The sequence below is a fragment of the Tamandua tetradactyla genome, chromosome 2, assembly GCF_023851605.1.
Source record: "Tamandua tetradactyla isolate mTamTet1 chromosome 2, mTamTet1.pri, whole genome shotgun sequence".
Classification (NCBI taxonomy): domain Eukaryota; kingdom Metazoa; phylum Chordata; class Mammalia; order Pilosa; family Myrmecophagidae; genus Tamandua; species Tamandua tetradactyla.
In genome coordinates, this window is record NC_135328.1 from 44,826,599 (window position 1) to 44,848,612 (window position 22,014).

General features: G+C 37.3%; 1 protein-coding gene across 6 annotated transcripts in view; it reads left to right on the forward strand.

Annotated features, from left to right (window-relative positions):
* The window catches only part of RABGAP1 (RAB GTPase activating protein 1), a 241,405-nt gene that overhangs the window by 34,883 nt on the left and 184,508 nt on the right, over positions 1-22,014 (forward strand). For 5 of the 6 annotated variants that reach the window (XM_077144151.1, XM_077144178.1, XM_077144188.1 and 2 more), the window contains exons 3-4: positions 11,562-11,796; positions 12,673-12,877. In XM_077144151.1, coding sequence (XP_077000266.1) covers positions 11,562-11,796; positions 12,673-12,877 — 440 coding nt within the window. Of the gene's footprint in view, positions 1-4,841; positions 5,015-11,561; positions 11,797-12,672; positions 12,878-22,014 lie in introns of all 6 variants that reach the window. The other variant, XM_077144184.1, reaches the window with a different exon arrangement.

Here is a 22,014-nt window from a genome sequence, read left to right on the forward strand (position 1 = left end):
TTCTACATATATAATCAGTAATTCATAAAAGCACATAGTTGCATATTCGTCATCATGATTATTTCTCAGACATTTGCATCAATTCAGAAAAAGAAAAGACAACAGAAAAAGAAATAAAACGAAAACAGAAAAATAAATAAATACATAAATTATACATACCATACTCCTTACCCCTCCCTTTCATTGATCACTAGCATTTCAATCTAAATTTATTTTAACATTTGTTTCCCTTGTTATTTATTTTTATTCCATATGTTCTACTCATCTGTTGACAAGGTAGATAAAAGGAGCATCAGACATAAGGTTTTCACAATCACACAGTTACATTGCGACAGCTACATCATTATACAATCACCTTTAAGAAACATGGCTACTGGAACACAGCTCTACATGTAGTTTCAGGCAGTTGCCTCCAGTCTCTCCACTACCCCTTAACTAAACAGGTGATATCTATCTAATGCATAAGAATAACCTCCAGGATAACCTCTTGAGTCTGTTTGGAATCTCTCAGCCATTGACACTTTATTTTGTCTCATTTCACTCTTTCCCCTTTTGGGCGAGAAGGTTTTCTCAATCCCTTGATGCTGAGTTCATGCTCATTTTAGGATTTCTGTCCCACTTTGCCAGGAAGGTCCACACCTCTGGGAATCATGTTCCACGTGGAGAGGGGGAGGGCAGTGAGTTTGCTTCTCCGATTGGCTGAGATAGAGAGGCCGCATCTGAGCAACAGAAGAGGTTCTTTTGGCAGTGACTCTTAAGCCTAATTTTAAGTAGGCTTAGTCCATTCTTTGTGGGGTTAAGTTTCATGTGAACAAACCCCAAGATTGTGGGCTCAGCCTATTGGTTTGGTTGTCCCCACTGCTTGTGAGAATACTAGGAATTTTCTACTTGGAGAAGTTGGGTTTTCCCCCTTTCTCAACATTCCCCCAAGGGGACTTTGTAAATATTTTTTTATTCACTGTTAAAATCACTCAGATTTGTCAGGGCATCGCTCTGGCCAAACCTACAAAGTTTCATGGCCTACTCAAGGTTGCAAAGTTCTGGAGTTGTACTATGGCATTCAATTAAGGTGTCCACATTCCTTTGTTTTTCCTCATGCAAAACATTTTTAAATTTGCACGTCTAGTCACTGTCATTATACCCTCTAGGCATTCCTAGATTATACCTTCTCAGTCTTTTTATCGTCTATCTTTCCTTCTGATTTCATTTGTGCCCCCAGGCCTCCTCCCTCTATCATTCTCAAATTCAGCTTCATTCAGTGTTCTAACATTATTGTGTTATAGTATTGTGCTATCTATTTCTGAATTTTTACAATCAGTCCTGTTGCACAATCTGTATCCTTTCAGCTCCAGTACCCAATATCTACCCTGTTTCTATCTCCTGATGGTCTCTGTTACCAATGAAATTCTCCAAGTTCATTCACTAATGTCAGCTCACATCTGTGAGACCATACAGTATTTGTCCTTTTCTTTCTGTCTAATCTCACTCAGCATAATGTCCTTAAGGTCCATCCATGTTGTTACATACTTCATAACTTTATTCTGTCTTACAGCTGCATAATATTCCATCGTATATATATATACCACAGCTTGTTTCGTCACTTGTCTGTTGATGGACATTTTGGCTCTTTCCATCTCTTGGCAATTGTAAATAATGCTGCTATAGACATTGGTGTGCAAATCTCCATTTGTGTTCTTGCCCTCATGTCCTCCACATGGTTCCTAGCAATGGGATTGCTGGGTCATATGGAAATTCTATACTTAGCCTCCTGAGGAACCACCACACTGCCTTCCACAGCAATTGTACCATTTGACATTCCCACTGACAGTGGATAAATGATCCTGTTTCTCCACATCCTCTCTAGCACTTGTCGTTTTCTCTTTTTTTTGATAATGGCCATTCTTGTGGGTATGAGATGATATCTCATTGTGGTTTTGATTTGCATTTCCCTAATAGCCAGGGATGTTGAGCATCTTTCATGTGCCTTTTGGCCATTTGTATTTCCTCTTCTGCGAAGTGTCTTTTCATGTCTTTTGCCCATTTTGTAATTGGGTTCTCTGTCTTTTTGTTGTTGAGTTGAACAATCTCTTTATATATTCTGGATACTAGACCTTTATTTGATTTTTCATTTCCAGATATTGTCTCCCATTGTGTTGGGTGTCTTTTTACTTTCTTGATGAAGAAGTTTTATGCACAAAAGTGTTTAATTTTGAGGAGTTCCCATTTCTTTCTTTCTTCAGTGCTCATTCTTTGTGTGTAAGGTCTAGGAAACCACCTCCTATTATAAGATTGATAAGATATTTCCCTATATTTTCTTCTAACAGTTTAATGGTCTTGGATCTAATGTTTAGGTCTTTGATCCATTTTGAGTTAATTTTTGTATAGAATATGTGTTATGGATCCTCTTTCATTCTTTTGCACGTGTATATCCAGTTCTCTAGACATCATTTATTGAAGAGACTGTTCTGTCCCAGATGAGTTGACTTGACTGCTTTATCAAAGATCAGTTGTCCGTAGATGAGAGGGTCTATATCTGAACACTCTATTCAATTCCATTGGTCAATATGTCTGTCTTTATCCTAGTACCATGCTGTTTTGACCACTGTAGCTTCATAATACGCATTAAAGTTAGGTAACATGAGATCTCTGACTTCATTTTTCTTTCTCAGGATATTTTTAGCTATTTGCGGCACCCTGCCCTTCCAGGTAAATTTGGTTATTGGTTTTTCTATTTTTGAAAAGTAAGTTTTTGGGATTTTAATTTGTATTGCATTAAATCTGTAAATCAGTTTAGGTAGAATTGACATTTTAACTATATTTATTCTTCTAATCCACGAACAAAGGATGCCTTTCCATTCATTTAGGTCTTCTGTGATATCTTTTCACAATTTCTTGTAGTTTTTTTTGTATAGGTCTTTTGACTATTTAAATTTATTCCTAAATATTTTATTATTTTGGTTGCAATTGTAAATGGAATTTGTTTCTTGATTTCCCCCTTAGATTGTTCATTACTAGTGTATAGAAACACTACAGATTTTTCAGTGTTGATGTTGTAACCTGCCACTTTGCTGTACTCATTTATTAGCTGTAGTGGTTTTGCTGTGGATTTTTGGAGTTTTTGACATATAATATCTTATCATCTCCAAACAGTGAGAGTTTCACTTTTTTCTTTCCAATTTTGATGCTTTGTATTTGTATTTCTTGTCTAATGGACATTCTGGCTAGAACTTCCAACACAATGTTAAATAATGGTGGTGATAGCGGACATTCTTGTCTTGTTCCTGATCTTAAGGGGAAAGTTTTCAGTTTTTCCCCATTGAGGATGATGTTACCTGTGGGTTTTTCATGTATATCCTTTAACACATTGAGGAATTTCCCTTCTATTCTTATCCTATGAAGTGTTTTCAACAAGAGAGGATGTTGAATTTTGTCAAATGCTTTTCCTGCATCAATCGAAATGATCATGTTGTTTTTCTACTTTGATTTGTTGATATGGTGTATTACGTTAATTGATTTTCTTATTTTGAAGCATCCTTGCATACCTGGGATGAATCCTACTTGGTCATGGTGTATAATTCTTTTAATGTGCTGCTGGATTTGATTTGCAGGAATTTTGTTGAGGATTTTTGCATCTATATTCAGTAGAGAGATTGGTCTGCAGTTTTCTTTTCTTGTAGTATCGTTGTCTGACTTTGGTATGAGCATGATATTGACTTTATAGAATGAGTTAAGTAGCTTTCCCTCCTTTTCAGTTTTTTTGAAGCGTTTGAGCAGGGGCGATACTAATTTTTTCTTGGCTATTTAATTCACACGTGAAGCCATCTGTTCTTGATTTTTCTTTTTTGGAAGCTTCTTAATGACTGATTTAATTTCTTTACTTGTGATTGGTTTGTTGAAGTTGTCTGTTTCTTCTCGAGTCAAAGTCGGTTGTCATGCCTTTCTAGAAAATTGTCCATTTCATCTACATTATCGAGTTTTTAGCATAAAGTTTTTCATAGTATCCTCTCATTACTTCCTTTATTTCTGTGGGATCAGAGGTTATGTCTCCTCTTCCATTTCTGATTTTATTTATTTGTGTCCTCTCTCTTCTTCTTCTTCTTCTTTTTTTTTTTTTGCGTAAACAACAGGAATTTATTGGCTCAGTTTTGGAGGATGGCAATCCAAAGTCAAGTATAGACAGACCATGCCTTCTCTGAAGGCTGTATTGTTCTGATCATGGCTTGCTGGCAATTAATCTCTGCCTCTGTCATATGACGATCTGTCTCTTTCTGTGTCTTGTAGTTTCTACTCCTTCTGTGTTTAGAAATTCCTTTGCTTGTGAGGTTTCCAGTCATATTGAATTAAGATCCACCCTGATTCATTCTGATTTTAACATCTTCAAAGATCTTACTTTGAAATGATTTTGTAACCACAGGACTGGGCATTAGGACTTGAATATGTTTTTGTGGGGTACAAAATTCAGTCTACTCCAGTGATATATATTTTGATCTAGAAAAGAGATCTGGTGTAATGAGACATAAATATTTTATAGTTATGGTCTACTGATGTCTGTTTTTTAAGAGAAGCCTCTGTTTCTTTACTGGATTATCTGTTCATACTTCCTTTGGGACTTACAAAAGCCCTCACATTGAACATCTGTTTTTTTACATTTATAATAAATATTATTGTTGACTGTAAAATTCTATGGAAGTAGGTATCATTTGTCAAACAATTCACTCATGAGTCTGCCACTGAGCAATGTAGTAATCCGAGAGGTGATGCAGAATGTTTCCAGACAGAAATAAAGTTTCTACTCAGCAGATGCTTTCAGCGTAGACAATGATCACTTTCTTGATTCCTAGTATACCAAGGAGAAGGACAGACATACAGATAGCAAACATGTTCCTGGTCCGTTACACAGCACCAAATCTGGCTTCAGTTTGTAAGTCAGGGGCAAGGAGTACAGCATGGAGTACAAGGTGGTGAGCACTGTGGAGAGCCAGGACTGCTGAACCTCGAGGCTTCTTGGAATTTGGTGAGTTCTATACTTGGTTCAGGAAGGCCAATGAAGTTCAATGTTTCTCTCTCAGCTGGAAGGGCACATGGGAAACATGGTGGCGTCTGCTGGCTTTCTCTCTTCTTTTTGTCATCCTTGCTAAGAGTCCATCAATCTTATTTCTCATAGAACCAACTTACGTTTTGTTGATTTTCTCAATTGTTTTCATTTTCTCAATTTCATTTATTTCTGCTCTGATCTTCATTATTTCTTTGCTTTTGCTTGCTTTGAGGTTAGTTTGCTGTTCTTTCTCTAGTTCTTCCAAGTTGACAGTTAATTCCTCAATTTTTGCCCTTTCTTCTTTTTTGATATACGCATTTAGGGCAATAAATTTCCCTCTTAGCACTACCTTTGCTGCATCCCATAAATTTTTTTTTCGTAGAATTTTTTTTAGTCATTAATTTTTTAATTTTGTTTCAAAATACCAAAAACCACCAAACAAATGCAAACGTTCTTATTCCATTCTATATACATAATCAGTAATTCACAATATCATCACATAGTTGCATATTCATCATCATGATCATTTCCTGGAACATTTACATCTATTCAGAAACAGAAAACAAAAAAATTCATACATACCATGCCCCTTGCCCCACCCTTTCATTGATCACTAGCATTTCAATCTAAATTTATTTTAACATTTGTTCCCTCTATTATTCATTTTTATTCCATATATTTTACTCCCCTGTTGATAAGGTAGATAAAAGGAGCATCAGATACAAGGTTTTCACAATCACACAGTCACATTGTGAAAGCTATATCGTTATACAGTCATCTTCAAGAAACATGTCTACTGGAACACAGCTCTACAATTTTCAGGCAGTTCATTCTAGCCTCTCCATTACATCTTGACTAACAAGGTGATATCTATTTAATGCATAAGAATAACCTCCAGAATAACCTCTTGACTCTGTTTAGAATCTTTCCACCACTGACACTTTATTTTGTCTCATTTCACTCTTCCCCCTTTTGGTCGAGTAGGTTTTCTCAATCCCTTAATGCTGACTCTCAGCTCATTCTAGGGGTTTTCTCAATTCCTTGTGCATCTCATCAATTTTGATATGTTGTGTTTTCATTTTCATTTGCTTTAAGATATATACTGATTTCTCTTATAATTTCTTCCTTGACCCACTGGTTGTTGAAGAGTGTGTTGTTGAGCCTCCATATATTTGTGAATTTTCTAGCACTCTGCCTGTTATTGATTTCCAACTTCATTCCTTTATGATCTGAGAAAGTGTTTTGTATGATTTCAGCCTTTTTAAATTTATTGAGACTTGCTTTGTGACCCAGCATTGCTCTGTCCTTGAGAATGATCCATGAGCACTTGAGAAAGAGATATATCCTGTTGTTGTAGGGTGTAATGTTCTATAAATGCCTGTTAAGTGTAGCTCATTTATTGTGTTATTCAACTTCTCTGTTTCCTTATTGATACTCTGTCTAGATGTTCTGTCTTTTGATGAGAATGGGGAATTGAAGTCTCCAGCTATTATGGTAGATGTGTCTATTTCTCTTTTCAGTGTTTGCCTCATGTATTTTGGAGCATTCTAGCTTGGTGCATAAATATTTATGATTGTTAGGTCTTCTTGTTGAATTGGCCCTTTTATTAATACATAGTGTCCCTCTTTGTTTTAATTAATTTACATTTGAAGTCTAGTTTGTTGGATATTAGTATAGCTACTCCTGCTCTATTCTGATTGTTATTTACGTGAAATATCTTTTCTCAACCTTTCACTTTCAACCCATGTTTTATCCTTGGGTCTAAGACATGTTTCCTGTAGTCCGCATATAAATGGTTCCTGATTTTTAACCCATTCTGCCAGTCTGTGTCTAATGGAGGGAGGCAAATGCCAAAACTATGATTGGTGGCAGCCAGTCCTTTTATCATGAATAGTCATTTATTTTAGAAAATAAATTAAGACGATAAATCCTAACCCACTGGGTCTTTTTTTTTTTTTTAATATTTTCAATTTAGAAATATCCACACATATACAGTCCAACCATATTATACAATGAGTGACCCACAATATCATCACATAATTGTGCATTTTTACCATGATTATTTTTAGAACATTCGCTTCACTCTAGAAAAATAAATAAAAAGAAAAAAAAAAAAGAACTCTTGCATCCCATACCCCTTACCCCTCCCTGTCACTGACGGACAGTATTTCAGTCTACCCAGTTTTCACCCTTTATCTCCCCCTATTATTTATTTCTTTTTAATCTTTTTTTTTTTTTTTTTAACTCATCTGTCCATACCCTGGATGAAAGGAGCATCAGATACAAGGTTTTCATAGTCACATTGTAAAATCTGTATAATTATACGGTCATCTTCAAGAATCAGGGCTATTGGAACACAGTTCAGCAGTTTCTGGTACTTCCCTGTAGCCACTCCAGTACACAATAAACTAAAAAGGAATATCTATATAATGCGTAAGAATAACCTCCAGTATTACCTCCCAACTCTGAAATCTCTCAGCCACTGAGAATTTATTTTGTCTCATTTCTATCTTCCCCTTTTTGGTCAAGAAGCCTTTCTCATTCTTAGGATAATGGGTCCTGGTTCACCCCAGGAGTCAGGTCCCATGTGGCCAAGGAGATTTCTAGTCCTGGGAGTCATCTCGCACATTGTCTGAAGGGTGGTGGGTTCACCTGTCAAGTTGGCTTAGAGAGAAAGGCTCATCTGAACAACAAAAGAGGTTCTCTGGACGTCTCTTAGGCTTAGCCTCTCTTTTACACAAATAAGCTTCATGGGAGCCAGCCCCAAATTTGAGGGCTCAGCCTGTTGAATTGGATGTCCCCGCTGCTGGTTCTTAAACTTTATTGCATGTAAAACTCACATGGAGTGATTGTAGAAAATGTAAATTCTTGGTGCTTGTGTGCAGAGGTTCTTTTTGGGTGGGGCATTTTCAAAAATTACCAGAGATCTTGATGCCTATGTGGATCCTCTGAGAAATCCATGTTTGGATTTTTTATTTGAAGTAGTGTTTTTCAGTACTGGCTCTGCATCAGAGCCACCTATGAAAGGCCCGTAAAAATGCATATGCCCAGGCCTTGACCTCTGAGGCTCTAATTTAATTTAGTTGTCAGAGTGGAAAGTTAGGACTAGAGATGGGGTAGAGGGAGAATTTTGTATTTTTTTTTTTTTCACATGGGCAGGCACTGTGAATGGAATCTGGGTCTCATGGCATGGCAGGTGAGAACTCTACCACTGAGCCACCGTGGGCCCTCCTGGGATTTGAATTTTTAACAAACTCTCTAGTAATCTTGATAATTCTCTTACATAGCCAGGATTAAGAACATTGATTAGTAAGATTGGTTTCCAAAAGGTGGTCCCCAGACTAGTTACATTACCATCTTCTGGGAGTTTTTTTAAAAAATGCAAATTATCAGGCTGTACCTCAGATTTACCTCATTGGAAACTCTAGGATAGGACTTGTCTGTGTTTTAGTGAGCTTTATACGTGATTCTGATGCATGCCAAAGTTTGAGAACCTGGAAGGGCATTGCTGAATATTTCTCAGCTTGGCCTAGGCAAGATTAATTGACTGGGTTTTTTTTGGGGGGGGGTATTTCTGCTTATTTAAAATAAGATGGAGGAAGATGAAGTAGATGTACTTTTCTCAAGTCCTCCCAGTCAGTAGAATTAAAAACCTCAGACATTAAATATAAACAAACAAAAAAGAAGCTGAAAGGTAGAGAAAAAAGACAGACCAGCTAGGGTCCTTGGGACCAGAGAAATGAAATGGTGGTGTGTCCCCTGAGTTTTCCTTTTGCTTCATATACCCCAGACTTGAAGCTGAAGAAGTCAACAACCCAGAAATACCAACTTGCACAGACAAGAAAAGTCTCAAAAATCTGCTGTCTTTAGCCAGAACACCAGGAAAGTATCAAAATAACAAGGCAGAAAAGTTTTAGACAATAATTATTGTACTCCAGCCGAAACCAGAGAAAGGTTATGTGGCCCAACCCCTACCCCCACCAGCAAAGGCTGAGTGGGGAGCTTAGACTTTTAAATTTCTGGACTTTAATAACATGCCCCAATCCCTTCAACCCCTCCTCAAAGATACCTCCCAGTCTGTTGCTGTGTTGTCAGAAAGGGTTCCTCATACTGAAAACATGGAGCTGCACTTTCATCTCCATTTGCAGGTAGTAAAACACCACCTACCACATCAATGTTGCCTCAGTGGATGCATAATGAGGGGACAAGAATTCATTTCCCATGTGGCAGTTACAAAGTACCCCACCTTCTCTATGATGAGGTGGTGTCAGAGAAGACCTAATGGAGTGCCAGGATGTTCATCACTGTAATTGACTGTCTTTTAAAAGCAAACAAAAAAACTTGGTTGATTTGTTACGTGTATTATAATGTCACGGATAGTAATTTTGGTATTGCCTTAAAATTGCACAAATGAAGTAACGTTATTGCTGAGAACTGTATCTGACCTAATTTCCAAGGCATCTGTTAGAATGCTATTTTAAAATAACTTTTAAAAAATTAACAGTGTGTGTATATATTACTTTTTCCTGCTATTGAGGAGTTAAGGAAGTAAAAGACTTGGTTCTTATCTTTATTGAATTTTAAAACTAGGGAAGTTGCAATATAAACAAAAAAGACGTAAAAACATTTTTCTTTTAAGGATTAGGTATTTATCTGTGATTGAATTTATATTACAATGTCATCACCTCATAATCATCTCATAAACCAAAGAACAAAGCATGTAAATAGAAAGTCTTCCTTTAGTTCACTCTTTCAACAATAACCTTCCTACTTGTAATTACTAATTGCTTAAACATGGAGTATAATTTTTTCCCAACTCTTTTCAGGAAGCTGTAGCTATCCTATGTGTTAGTTCCCCTTTCCTCTGGAAAACAATCACTTTACGTTCAATTAATATCTTTTGTTCACAGTGTTTCTTGTCCAGGTTTGAAAGAATAAAAGGATCAGTGGAACTAAGCTCTGATTTCTTTTCTAGGTGCTTTAAAAAACTTTTAAAATCAGAAGTTTTGAAATAATAAATTTGATTATATGTGTGGATGTGTAGAATGAGGCATAACTAAGAGTTAAAATTGCCTTGACCCACTTATAGTTCCATTAGCAATAACATAAACATAAAGTGAAATTTACAGACTCAGAAGTTATCACTGAAGCCGAGAAGTTGAACGCCTGCCTGACCGTTATTTCCAAGGCAACAGTAGCTGATGTGTTAGAATTTCCTTGAGAAAATGTCAGCAAAAAAGGCTTAAGACTGTTTCCCAGTCATCCATTTATGCCCAGTGGCACTTGAAGTTTATATAAATGATCAAAACAATAAAAGATGTGTGAGCTGGGTTCCTTGGTAACCAGAAGGTTACCTTGATACCTAGAATGAGCTGAGACTCAGCACCAAGGGACTGAGAAAACCTTCTCGACCAAAAAGAGGGAAGAGTGAAATGAGACAAAGTGTCAATGATAATAAACCATCATGACTCCAGAAAAATACTTAACGTTATTGAAATAGGCCTCTTTTACACAGTCTTTCCCCAGCCTTTTCCAACAGCTCAGACTTTTAAGAATCTGTTACTATCAAAGAAGTGTCCCTCAGAAAACAAGACACTTAAAGGAAGTGTAATAAAATACAGATAGGAAATTTATTACCTATGAGATATGTTACTGTTGGTAACTTTTAGAAGCAAGAAAGTTTTCCTTATTTTTTAAAAATTTATTTTAACATTTGTTCCCCCTATTATTTATTTTTTATTCCATATGTTCTGCTCGTCTGTTGACAAGGTAGATAAAAGGAGGATCAGACACAAGGTTTTCACAATCACACAATCAAATTGTGAAAGCTATATCATCATACAATCATCAAGAAACATGGCTACTGGAACACAGCTCTACATTTTCAGGCAGTTCCCTCCAGCCTCTCCATTATATCTTGAATAACATGGTGTTATCTATTAATATCTATTTAATGTGTAAGAATAACCTCCAGGATAACCTCTTGACTCTGTTTGGAATCTCTCAGCCATTGACACTTTGTCTCATTTCACTCTTCCAACCCTTTTTGGTGGAGAAGGTTTTCTTAGTCCCTTGATGCCGAGTCTCAGCTCATTCTAGGATTTCTGTCTCATGTTGCTAGGAGGGTCCAAATTTTCCTTATTCTAAAAAAGTAAGAGTAGCCACTAAAGGTATTACTAGTACAAGCATAATTTCTCACCAGATGAGTAAAATATTAGCAATATTTTAATTGTTAGTTTAGGACACTGTAGAAGACTTTAATAACATTGAAAATAACATTAATATTGACATATTTATGAATATCATTCAAATTTCATTATACATTTTCATGAAAAAGTATATGAATTAATAGAGCAGCTGTAGCTCTTATTTGTTGCAGATCTTGATTTAGTCTGTTTTTTAAAGCATTCATAAGATATCTTTGTGTCAAAAGAAATGCTGACAATTTTCTTTAGTATGTAGATCCATTTTAATCGGTACCGGTCTCTTTCCCACTTTGCTTATTGTGTGTATTTTTGAACCTTAGATTATAGGGAATGGAAGTGAGCAGCAGCTACAAAAAGAGCTAGCAGATGTGCTAATGGATCCTCCAGTGGACGACCAGGCAGGGGACAAGGAACTTGTGGAAAGGTCACAACTGGATGGCGAAGGAGACGCGCCTCTTTCTAACCAACTGTCAGCTTCGTCCACCATTAACCCTGTGTCATTAGTAGGGCTCCGAAAACCAGAGATGAGCCTGCCAGTGAAACCTGGACAAGGAGGTTAGGATTGTTGTGTTGCTTGCTTAAGTGAAGTTTATTGTTTTTAATATTTGAGTGTCCTCTCTGAACTAGGTTTGCTTCAGAGCAAACAAAAAGCATTGCCTATGTTCTCTAGAATCTCTAGATTATATATCTAGGGGGATATGAGAAGAGTCAATACATATGCCATTCTAATTTCCCTTTAAATATACTTCATTTATACTATAAAAAGAGAAGGAGTAGTTCAGTGACACTGAGGAAATATTTTTTAAGTTTTTTTCCAGTAAAAAGGGGTTTGAGGAGTATGTTGGAGAAATGGAGGGGTGACTTGATGAATAGATGTTTGCTCCAGGCTCGTGTTGCTCACAAGTGCCAAGTTGAAGTAGGGAGACTAGGGGAGAATAAGGGAGTGGAAAGGCATAGCAGGAAAGCAGGAAAGGGCCAATTATAAAGACTCAGTGAAGGAAAAACAGTGCATTGATATTGTACATATTGGAAAGGGGACAGAGAATGCACAAGGTGTCTAAAATAATGAAGAAGTAATAATTATAACAGTGCAGATAAAAAGAAGATCAGATACAGGATTTTTCAGAGTGGATTTATATTTGGTCTAAATGCAGGTTATAAAGTCAAAAGACAGGAAGGTGAATCAGATCTGAATTGCAGGTCACTTTTTATGTTTGGGACTAATATTAGAGCAATACCTGGAAACTTTGGTGTTAGTAATGAGTTCTAGTAGGAAATTTCTCGCTTTCATGGAACTTTTCTTCTAGGAGTATGGCATATTATTTCATTAGTACTTCATTTTAGAATCTAAATGTTACTTGTAAATTTTTTACTTGCTATTCCTGTCAATAAAACATAAGCAAAAATAATCATTTCCATTGTTTCTTTCAGATTCTGAAGGATCAAGTCCTTTCACACCTGTAACTGATGAGGACAGTGTAGTTTTCAGTAAACTTACTTATTTAGGCTGTGCCTCAGTAAATGCCCCCAGGAGTGAAGTTGAAGCCTTAAGGATGATGTCCATCTTAAGAAGCCAGTGTCAGATTTCACTGGATGTAACCCTTTCAGTGCCGAATGTGTCTGAAGGAACTGTGAGGTGAGATCAGCTCCTTAAATCTGACCTCTGACCTATTGTTTTATAAAGAAGCATTAATGAACAAAATACATAACTGTTTAATTCATGTAATGGTCTTAAATTGGGCATTTGTGTTACATCTTCCAAGTATTGTGGCCTGCATAAAAGTGGTCACTGATTTGTAATAGTTTTTTGTAAATACTCTCTCCAGCCTTAGTTATGCTCAGCACATTAAAAATTTAATTGTATTAGAGATGAACTGAAATATGTTCTGTAATTCTGCATAACAAGTTAGTTTATATTTTCTATGTTCCTCTAATACAAGTACTAGCATGTCATATTAGTTCAATATGGAGTTTCATGCTAATTTTGGAAATTACAAAAATTTATAGGTAAATATTAACGATTACAGCCCAGGTCCTTAATTTTTTTGGGTGGGGTCTTTTGATTTTTTTTTTGTGAAAAATAACATATATACAAAAAAGCAATGAATTTCAAAGCACATTTGAACAATTAGTTGTAGAATAGATTTCAGACTTTCGCATGGGTTACAGTTCCACAATTTTAGGTTTTTATACCTGCTCTACGATACTGAAGATTAAAAGAAATATCAATATGATGATTTAACAATCATACTCATTTGTTAAACTCTGCCTTCTCTGTCCACTCTCAACTTTTTCCCACTCTTTAGGGTTATTTTGGTATTGCCCATCCTAACTTTTTTATCTTAGAAGGGGCTGTTGATAAAATGGGATCAGGGGATGGAACTGGTTGATGTTCTGGAGAGGCTGTCTAATCCAGGGACCCATCTAGAGGTTGTAGGTTTCTGGAAAGTTATCTTAGTGCATGAAACCTTTGTAGAATCTTATATAATTCCCTAGGTGTTCTTTAGGATTGGTTAGAATGGTGTGGGTTGGGATTTGGCAAGGTATGGTTAGTTAGCAGTGTCTAATGGAAGCTTCCATAAGAGTGACTTCCAGAGTAGCTTTTTAGCTCTATATGAACTCTCTCAGCCACTGATACTTTGTTACACGTCTTTTCTCCCTTTTGGTCAGGATGACATTATTGGTCCCATGGTGCTAGGGCCAGCTCTTCTTGGGGAGTCATACCTCATGCCACTAGGAAGACTTTCATGCTGGATATCACGTCCCATGTAGGAGTGTAGGCAATGCTTTCACTTGCAGAGGTGGACCTAGAGAGAGAGAGACCACATCTGAGCAACAAAAGAGGTCCTCTGGAAGTAACTCTTAGGCATACCTATAGTTAGACTAAGCTTCTTTGTTACGTACATAAGGTTCACAAGAGCAAGCCTCAAGATCAAGGGCTTGACCTATTGATTTGGGTGTCCCTAATGTTTGACACAGTACCAGGGGTTTTACCAGTGGTAAAATTTAATAGTTTCATTTTGTTTCTCTCATCCCTCAAGGGACTTTGCCATATTATATACTTTTTTTTTTACCTTCTTTCATTTTTTATTTTTATGTTTTATTGGTTTTTTGAATTGTGAAATATAACATATGCAAAAAAACCCAATATATTTCCAAGTATATCTTTTTTTTTTTTTTCACATGGGCAGGCACCGGGAATCGAACCCGGGTCATCTGGCATGGCAGGCAAGCATTCTTGCCTGCTGAGCCACCGTGGCCCATCCCCAAGTATATTTTAAAAAGTAGTTATAGAACAGATTTTAAAGTTTGTTATGGCTTACAGTTCCATGATTTTTCGTTTTTTCTTCTAGGTACTCCAAGACACTGGAGACCAACAGAAATATTAATATAATGTTTCAGCAGTCAGACACGTTTGTTAAATCTTCTCTGTTATACTGCTCCTTCCCTTTATATGACATATACATACATGAAAGCAATAAATTTCAGAGTACATTGCAACAGGTAGTTGTAGAACAGATTTCAGAGTTTGGTGTGGGTTACAATTCCACAATTTTAGTTTTTACTTCTAGTTTCTGTGTGATACTGGAGACCAAAAGAAATATCAATATATTTCAGCACTCACACTCATTTGTTAAACCCAACCTTCTCTGTATAACTCCACCATCAACTTTGATCTTTCTCCCACTCTTTAAGGGTGTGTTGGCTATGCCCATTCTAAGTTTTTCATGTTGGAAGGGGCTGTCGTTAATGTGAGATAAGTGCATGGCATTAGTAAATGTTTAGGAAGGGCTGGCCCTTCTGCATTTCAGGACTTACCTGGTCCAGGGACCCTTCTGGAGGTTGTAGGTTTCTGGAAAGTTACCCTAGTGCATGAAACCTTTGTAAAATCTTACATAATGCCCTAAGTGTTCTTTAGGATTGGCAGGAATGGTTTTGAATTGGGGTTTTGCAAGTTATCATAGGTAGCAATATCTTACTGAAGCATGTGTAAGAGTGACCTCTCACTCAGATAGAGCTGAGAGGCTGTGCTTCTCAGCTCTAGTTGAGCTCTCTTAGCCACTGATACCTTATTTGTTAAACTTCTTTTCCCCCTTTTGGTCAGACATGCATTGTTGATCCCACGGTGCCAGGGCCACCTGAGGGTCATTTCCCATGCTGCTGGGGACAAATACCTCTTTATAATGCAAGCTAATCCATTTCTACTCAGGGCATGTTTCTCCCTTGAACATTTCTGCGTTATCTCTTTTTTTTTTTTTTTTTTTAATATCCATATATATATATTTTTTAATTTCTTTTTTTTTAACTTTTTTTATTAAAAAAATTAACAAACAAAACATTAAGAGATCATTCCATTCTACATATACAATCGGTAATTCTTAATATCATCACATAGTTGCATATTCATCATTTCTTAGAACATTTGCATCAATTTAGAAAAAGAAATAAAAAGACAACAGAAAAAGAAATAAAACGATAACAGAGAAAAAAAAGATTATACATACCATACCCCTTACCCCTCGCTTTCATTTACCACTAGCATTCCAAACTAAATTTATTTTAACATTTGTTCCCCTTATTATTTATTTTTATTCTATATGTTTTACTCTTCTGCTGATATAGTAGCTAAAAGGAGCATCAGACACAAGGTTTTCACATTCGCAGAGTCTCATTGGGAAAGCTATATCATTGTTCAGTCATCATCAAGAAACATGGCTACTGGAACACAGCTCTACATTTTCAGGCAGTTCCCTCCAGCCTCTCCACTACATCTTGAACAAGGTGATATCTACTTAATGCATAAGAATAACCTCCAGGATAACCTCTGGAGTCTGTTTGAAATCTCTCAGCCATTGACACTTAGTCTCATTTCACTCTTCCCCCTTTGGTCGAGAAGGTTCTCTCAATCCCCTGATGTTAATTCTCAGCTCATTCCAGGATCCGCATCCCACGTTGCCAGGAAGGTCCACACCCCTGGGAGTCATGTCCCACGCAGAGAGGGGGAGGGTGGTGAGACTGCTCGTTGTGTTAGCTGGAGAGAGAGGCCACATCCGAGCAACGAAAGAGGCTCTCCTGGGGGTGACTCTTAGGCCTAAATTTTAAGTAGACTTGACCTATCCTTTGTGGGGTTAAGTTTCATGTGAACAAATCCCAAGCCTGGGGGCTTAGCCTAGAGCTTTGGTTGTCCACACTGCTTGTGAGAATATCAAGAATTCAACTTGGGGAAGTTGAATTTCTCCCCACTCTCACCATTCCCCGAAGGGGGCTTGCAAATACTTTTCCAGTCACTGATCAAATCACTCTGGGATTCATCGGGGCATCACTCTGGAGAAACCAACAAAATCTCATGTGCTACCTGAGATTCCAAGTACTTATGACATTCAATCAAACTATCTACATGAGTTATATTAGGAAATGCTCTAGTCAAAATATAAATTTTATAACAAATAAACATTTTTTGCTTTAGTCTCACACAGAAGGTGACATTTTAAAGTATTAATTATCATCTATTTTCAACACCCTGCAATAATGACATTCCTTTGTTCTTCCTCAGGCAAAAACATTTCTTAAATTTGTACCTTGTACATTTCACTATTATTATACACTCTAGGCATTCCTAGATTATACCATCTCTATCTTTCACATCTATCTTTCTTTCTGATTTCATTTATGTCCCCAGTCCTCCTCCCTCTATCATTCTCACATGCAGGTTCATTCAGTGTTTTAACATAATTACATTACGGTTAGGTAGTATTGTGCTGTACATATCTGAGATTTTATATTCAGTCCTGTTGCACAATCTGTATCCCTTCAGCTCCAATCACCCAATATCTCACCCTATTTCTATCTCCTGATGGTCTCTGTTACCAAGGAAATATTCTAAGTTTATTCACTAACGTCAGTTCATGTCAGTGAGACCATACAGTATTTGTCCTTTTGTTTCTGGCTAATCACACTCAGCATAATGTCCTTAAGGTCCATTCATGTTGTTACATACTTCATAACTTTATTCTGTCTTACAGCTGCATAATATTCCGTCTTATGTAAATGTCACAGTTTGTTTAGTCAGCTGTCTGTTGATGGACATTTTGGCTGTTTCCATCACTTGGTAATTGTTAATAATGCTGCTATAAACATGTAAATGTCCATTTGTGTCCTTGGCCTCGTGACCTTTGAGTAGAGACAGCATATACATGGGTCCTGTTTTTTAAACCGTTCTGCCAGACTATGTCTTTTGATTGGAGAGTTTAATCCATTAACATTCAGTGTTATTACTATATGGGTAGTACTTTCTTCTACTATTTTGCCTTCTGGATTTTATATGTCATATCTAATTTTCCTTCCTTTTACCTTTACTCATAGTCTTCCTTTCTACACTCTTCTCCACACCTCTCTCTTCTGTCTTCGTATCTGTCTCTAGTGTTCCCTTTAGTATTTCTTGCAGAGCTGGTCTCTTGGTCACAAATTCTCTCAGTGATTTTTTTGTCTGAAAATGTTTTAATTTCTCCCTCATTTTTGAAGGACAATTTTGCTGGATATAGAATTCTTGGTTGGCAGTTTTTCTCTTTTAATAATTTAAATATATTATCCCACTGTCTTCTCGCCTCCATGGTTTCTGCTGAGAGATCTGCGCATAGTCTTATTGGGCTTCCCTTGTATGTGATGGATTGCTTTTCTCTTGCTGCTTTCAAGATCCTCTCTTTCTCTTTGACCTTGGACATTCTGATTATTAAATGTCTTGGAGTATGTCTATTTGGATCTGTTCTCTTTGGGGTATGCTGCACTTCTTGAATCTGTAATTTGAAGTCTATCATAAGAGTTGGGAAATTTTCAGTGATAATTTCCTCCATTAGTTTTTCTCCTCCTTTTCCATTCTCTTCTCCTTCTGGGACACCCACAACACGTATATTCATGCGCTTCATATTGTCTTTCAATTCCCTGAGTCCCTGCTCATATTTTTCAATTTTTTTTCCTATAGTTTCTGTTTCTTGTTGGATTTCAGATGTTCTGTCCTCCGGTTCATTAATCCTACGTTCTGCCTCTCAAAATCTACCATTGTAGGTTTCCATTGTTTTTTCATCTCTTCTACTGTGTCTTTCATTCCCATAAGTTCTGTGATTTGTTTTTTCAGACTTTCAGTTTCTTCTTTTTGTTCCTTCCTTGCCTTTTTTATATCCTCCCTCAATTCATTGATTTGGTTTTTGATGAGGTTTTCCATGTCTGTTCGTATATTTTGAATTAGTTGTTTCAGCTCCTGTATGTCATTTGAATTGTTGGTTTGTTCCTTTGACTGGGCCATATCTTCAATTTCCTTAGTGTGATTTGTTCTTTTTTGCTGGTGTCTAGGCATTTAATTACCTTAATTAGTTTATTCTGGAGATTGCTTTCACTTCTTTTATCTAGGGTTTTCTTGCTGGATGAATTTGTTGTCTATCTGTTCTTTGACATTCTGTTCAGCTTTATCTGAACCTTTAGCTTAAGTTTTGTTTAACAGAGGAGAATTTTTCACTTCTTGTTTTCTTGTTTCTTGCCCTGCTTGTGTGGTACCTTTCCCCCCCACACACTTAGGAGGGTCTGCTTACGTATTGTAGACCCCAGCCAGATTGTCCCAGACCAAACTGGCCTCCTATCAGGAGGAAAGAGTCACCTGCGTCGGTTTTCCCTGAGCATGAGACCCAGCAGGTTGAAAGTCTTTCCTGTGAAGTCTCTGGACTCTGTTTTTCTTATCCTGCCCAGTATGTGGCACTTGTCTGACTGCAGGTCCCACCAGCATAAGATGATGCAGTACCTTTAACTTTGGCTGGGGCTTTGTTGGAGACAGAGGAGAGGTTGTAGGCTGGTTTTAATGGCTTCAAATTACCAAGCCCTGGTGTCTGAATTCCTTGGTGGAGGGATTCCACCTGGGTGGGCCTTCACCCCTCCCCTGGGGAAGGCACAGGCTCCAGATAAGCCCCCAAAAGAGCTCACTTCTGCCTATGCCTGGGGCAGTTGCAGCCTGAAAAGTCCTGCCGCTGTATCCAGAGGCAGTCAAGCCTTTGTAGATACACAGCCACAAAAACCTGTTTCCTTCTTTTTTTCCCCCTTTTTCTGTCAGTCCTGCCCCCTTGGTGCCGGGGCAAAAATGAGCAACCTCTGCTTTGATGCGGTTCACCTAAGCTGGGGGCCTATTTTTAGTAGTCAGAATTTGTTAATTAATTCCACAATTGGCGTTTGATTGTGCCCAGCTCCTGCTGCTGGTAAAGTCCTTTCCTTTCCCCTCTGGGAAGCGGCCTGTGGGGTAGGGGCGCTGGCCGTTGCAGCTTTGGGAACTCATGGTTTTGGGGGTGCTCGCAGCCGGTCCAACTGGTCCAGACTGGGGTACACTGTGTGTCCGGTCACTGATGTGGCCCTAGGAGCTGTTCTGTACTGTTTCTGGTTATTTAGCAGTTGTTCTGGAGGACGAACTAAAATGCGCACGTTGTTAAGCCGCCATCTTGACCCGGAACTCTCTGCGTTATCTCTTGAACATGAACTCTCTTTCTCCTTAATAAATTTTACTACTTATTCCCACTGGCCCTCTCATTTGTCTAAATTCTTTTAGCAGTAAGACTCCTGCACCTGGATTAGGGCTCAGTTTTCACCATTGTCAGCAGGGCACTAGTTTACTTCTATTATTATGATGGATTTTAAACAAGTTCTTCCAGAATGTAGATGAACTCATTCAAAATTTAGAGCAGAAAAAAAGGATTTTTGGTATCTCCAAAACTAAAAAATACATTTTTTCATGCACACGTGGAACATTTACAAAACATTGTCTCTGTACTAAGCTATAAGAAAAATCTCATATTCCATAAAGTATAAACCCATATGTTTCTCTAAAAATAAGTGCAGTAAAATGGACAGTTAGTAGTAAGTGCAAAATTCCTGTCTGTTTAGAAATTTAAAATTAACTTCTAAATAAATCTTAGGATGAAGAAGAAATTGAAGAACAAAAAATACAATTTTGCCAATACGTTTTGATAACCTGCTTAATATACTGCGGGATGTATCCAGGCATTACATTAAACTATACAGGATTAACAGCCCTCATTCTTATTCTGGGCTCCCTGTGTTTGAATTGTTTAAATGATCTATCCAGACAGATTGAGTTAGATTATGTACAACAGAAAATTTAGGTTCTGAACAAAATAAACCTTTCTTCCTTTGGTCTCAGAGAGTAGATGAGGTGTTAAAATATAGACAGTGTCTTCCTTCCCCCTGTATTCTGACCTGATTGGCTTTGTTCTTATTTCTAAATACCAGGTTATACATATATAACACAGGTTTTCATAATCCAGAAGTAACAATTACCACTCCAAAGTAAATGTGACTGCAATAAGAGCTTACAAACTAGGCCCGTTTTCTTATAAGTATTTTCTGAGACAGTTCAAAATTTGCTCTTTTGTTTCTGCCATTTTTGCCTCACCAAATGTCGGATAAGTTCATTCACAATAGTGCGAGCCTCACAGCTTCATTCCTTTTTGTAGCAACACAGTATTTGATCATTAGTATACACCATCCTTTGCCATTCTATTTATTGGTCAGTGCATCCTTCAGCCACCTCCATTCACTGGACATCGTATATAATGTCCAAAGTCAACAGTCCATCACTGTTCCCAGTTTTAGATAATTTTGTGTTCCCAAGAAAAGGATAACCAAAAAATAGAATGGATAACCTCACCAAATAGAAAATTTAAACCTCTCCTTAACTCTTATCCCCCCCACCCCCACCCATTATTTAACCCTGGTGTTGTGGTACTTTTGATGTTTTCCTCTCTGTACCCCAGACTTATCCATTCTGTACAAAATTCGCATGTTTGCAGTAGTTCATACAGGGTCCTTTAATTTTTTTTAAGTTCTTTTTATTGTATAACATACATACAAAGCAAAGAAAGAAAAAAAAACAGTAATTTTAAAGTTCTTTTCAACAAGTAGTTACAGAATGAATCCCAGAATTTGCCTTGGCTGCCATTCCATCATCTCAGATTTTTCCATCTAGCTACTCCAGAACACTGGAGGCTAAAAGGAATTCATGTATTTATTTTATTTTATATATATTTTAATCATCACAATCGACCTTTTTTTCCTTTTTTTGAAAAATAATATATAAAAGGCATTAATTTTGAAAGCACATTGCAACAATTAGTTGGAGAACAGATTTCAGAGTTTGGTATGGTACTATTCCAAACTTTTAGGTTTTTACTTCTAGCTACTCTAAGATAGTGAAGACTAAAAGAAATATCAATATAATGATTCAGCAATCACTCATTTGTTAAACCCTACATTCTCTTTAAAACTCTACCATCTCTTTTGATCCTTTTCCCACTCCCCAGGGTATTTGGGCCATGCCTACTTCATCTTTTCCATGTTAGAAGGGTCTGTTGATAATATGGTATAGGGAGATGAAACTAGTCAATGTCCTGATAAGACTGGCCCCTCTGCATTTCAGGACTTATCTGGTCCAGGGACCCTTCTGGAGGTTGTAGGTTTCTGGAAAGTTACCCTAGTGCGTGGAGTCTTTGTAGAATCTTATATAGTGCCTTGTGTGTTCTTTAGTATTGGCAGGAATGGTTTGGGTAGGGTTTGGCAAGTTATGGTAGGTAGCAGTGTCGAACTGAAGCTTCCATATGAGTGACCTCCAGAGTAGCCTCTCGAATCTATTTGAACTCTCTCAGCCACTGATACACTTCTTTTCCCTTTTTTGGTCAGGACGGTATTGATGATTCCACCGTGCCAGGGCCAGACTCATCCCTG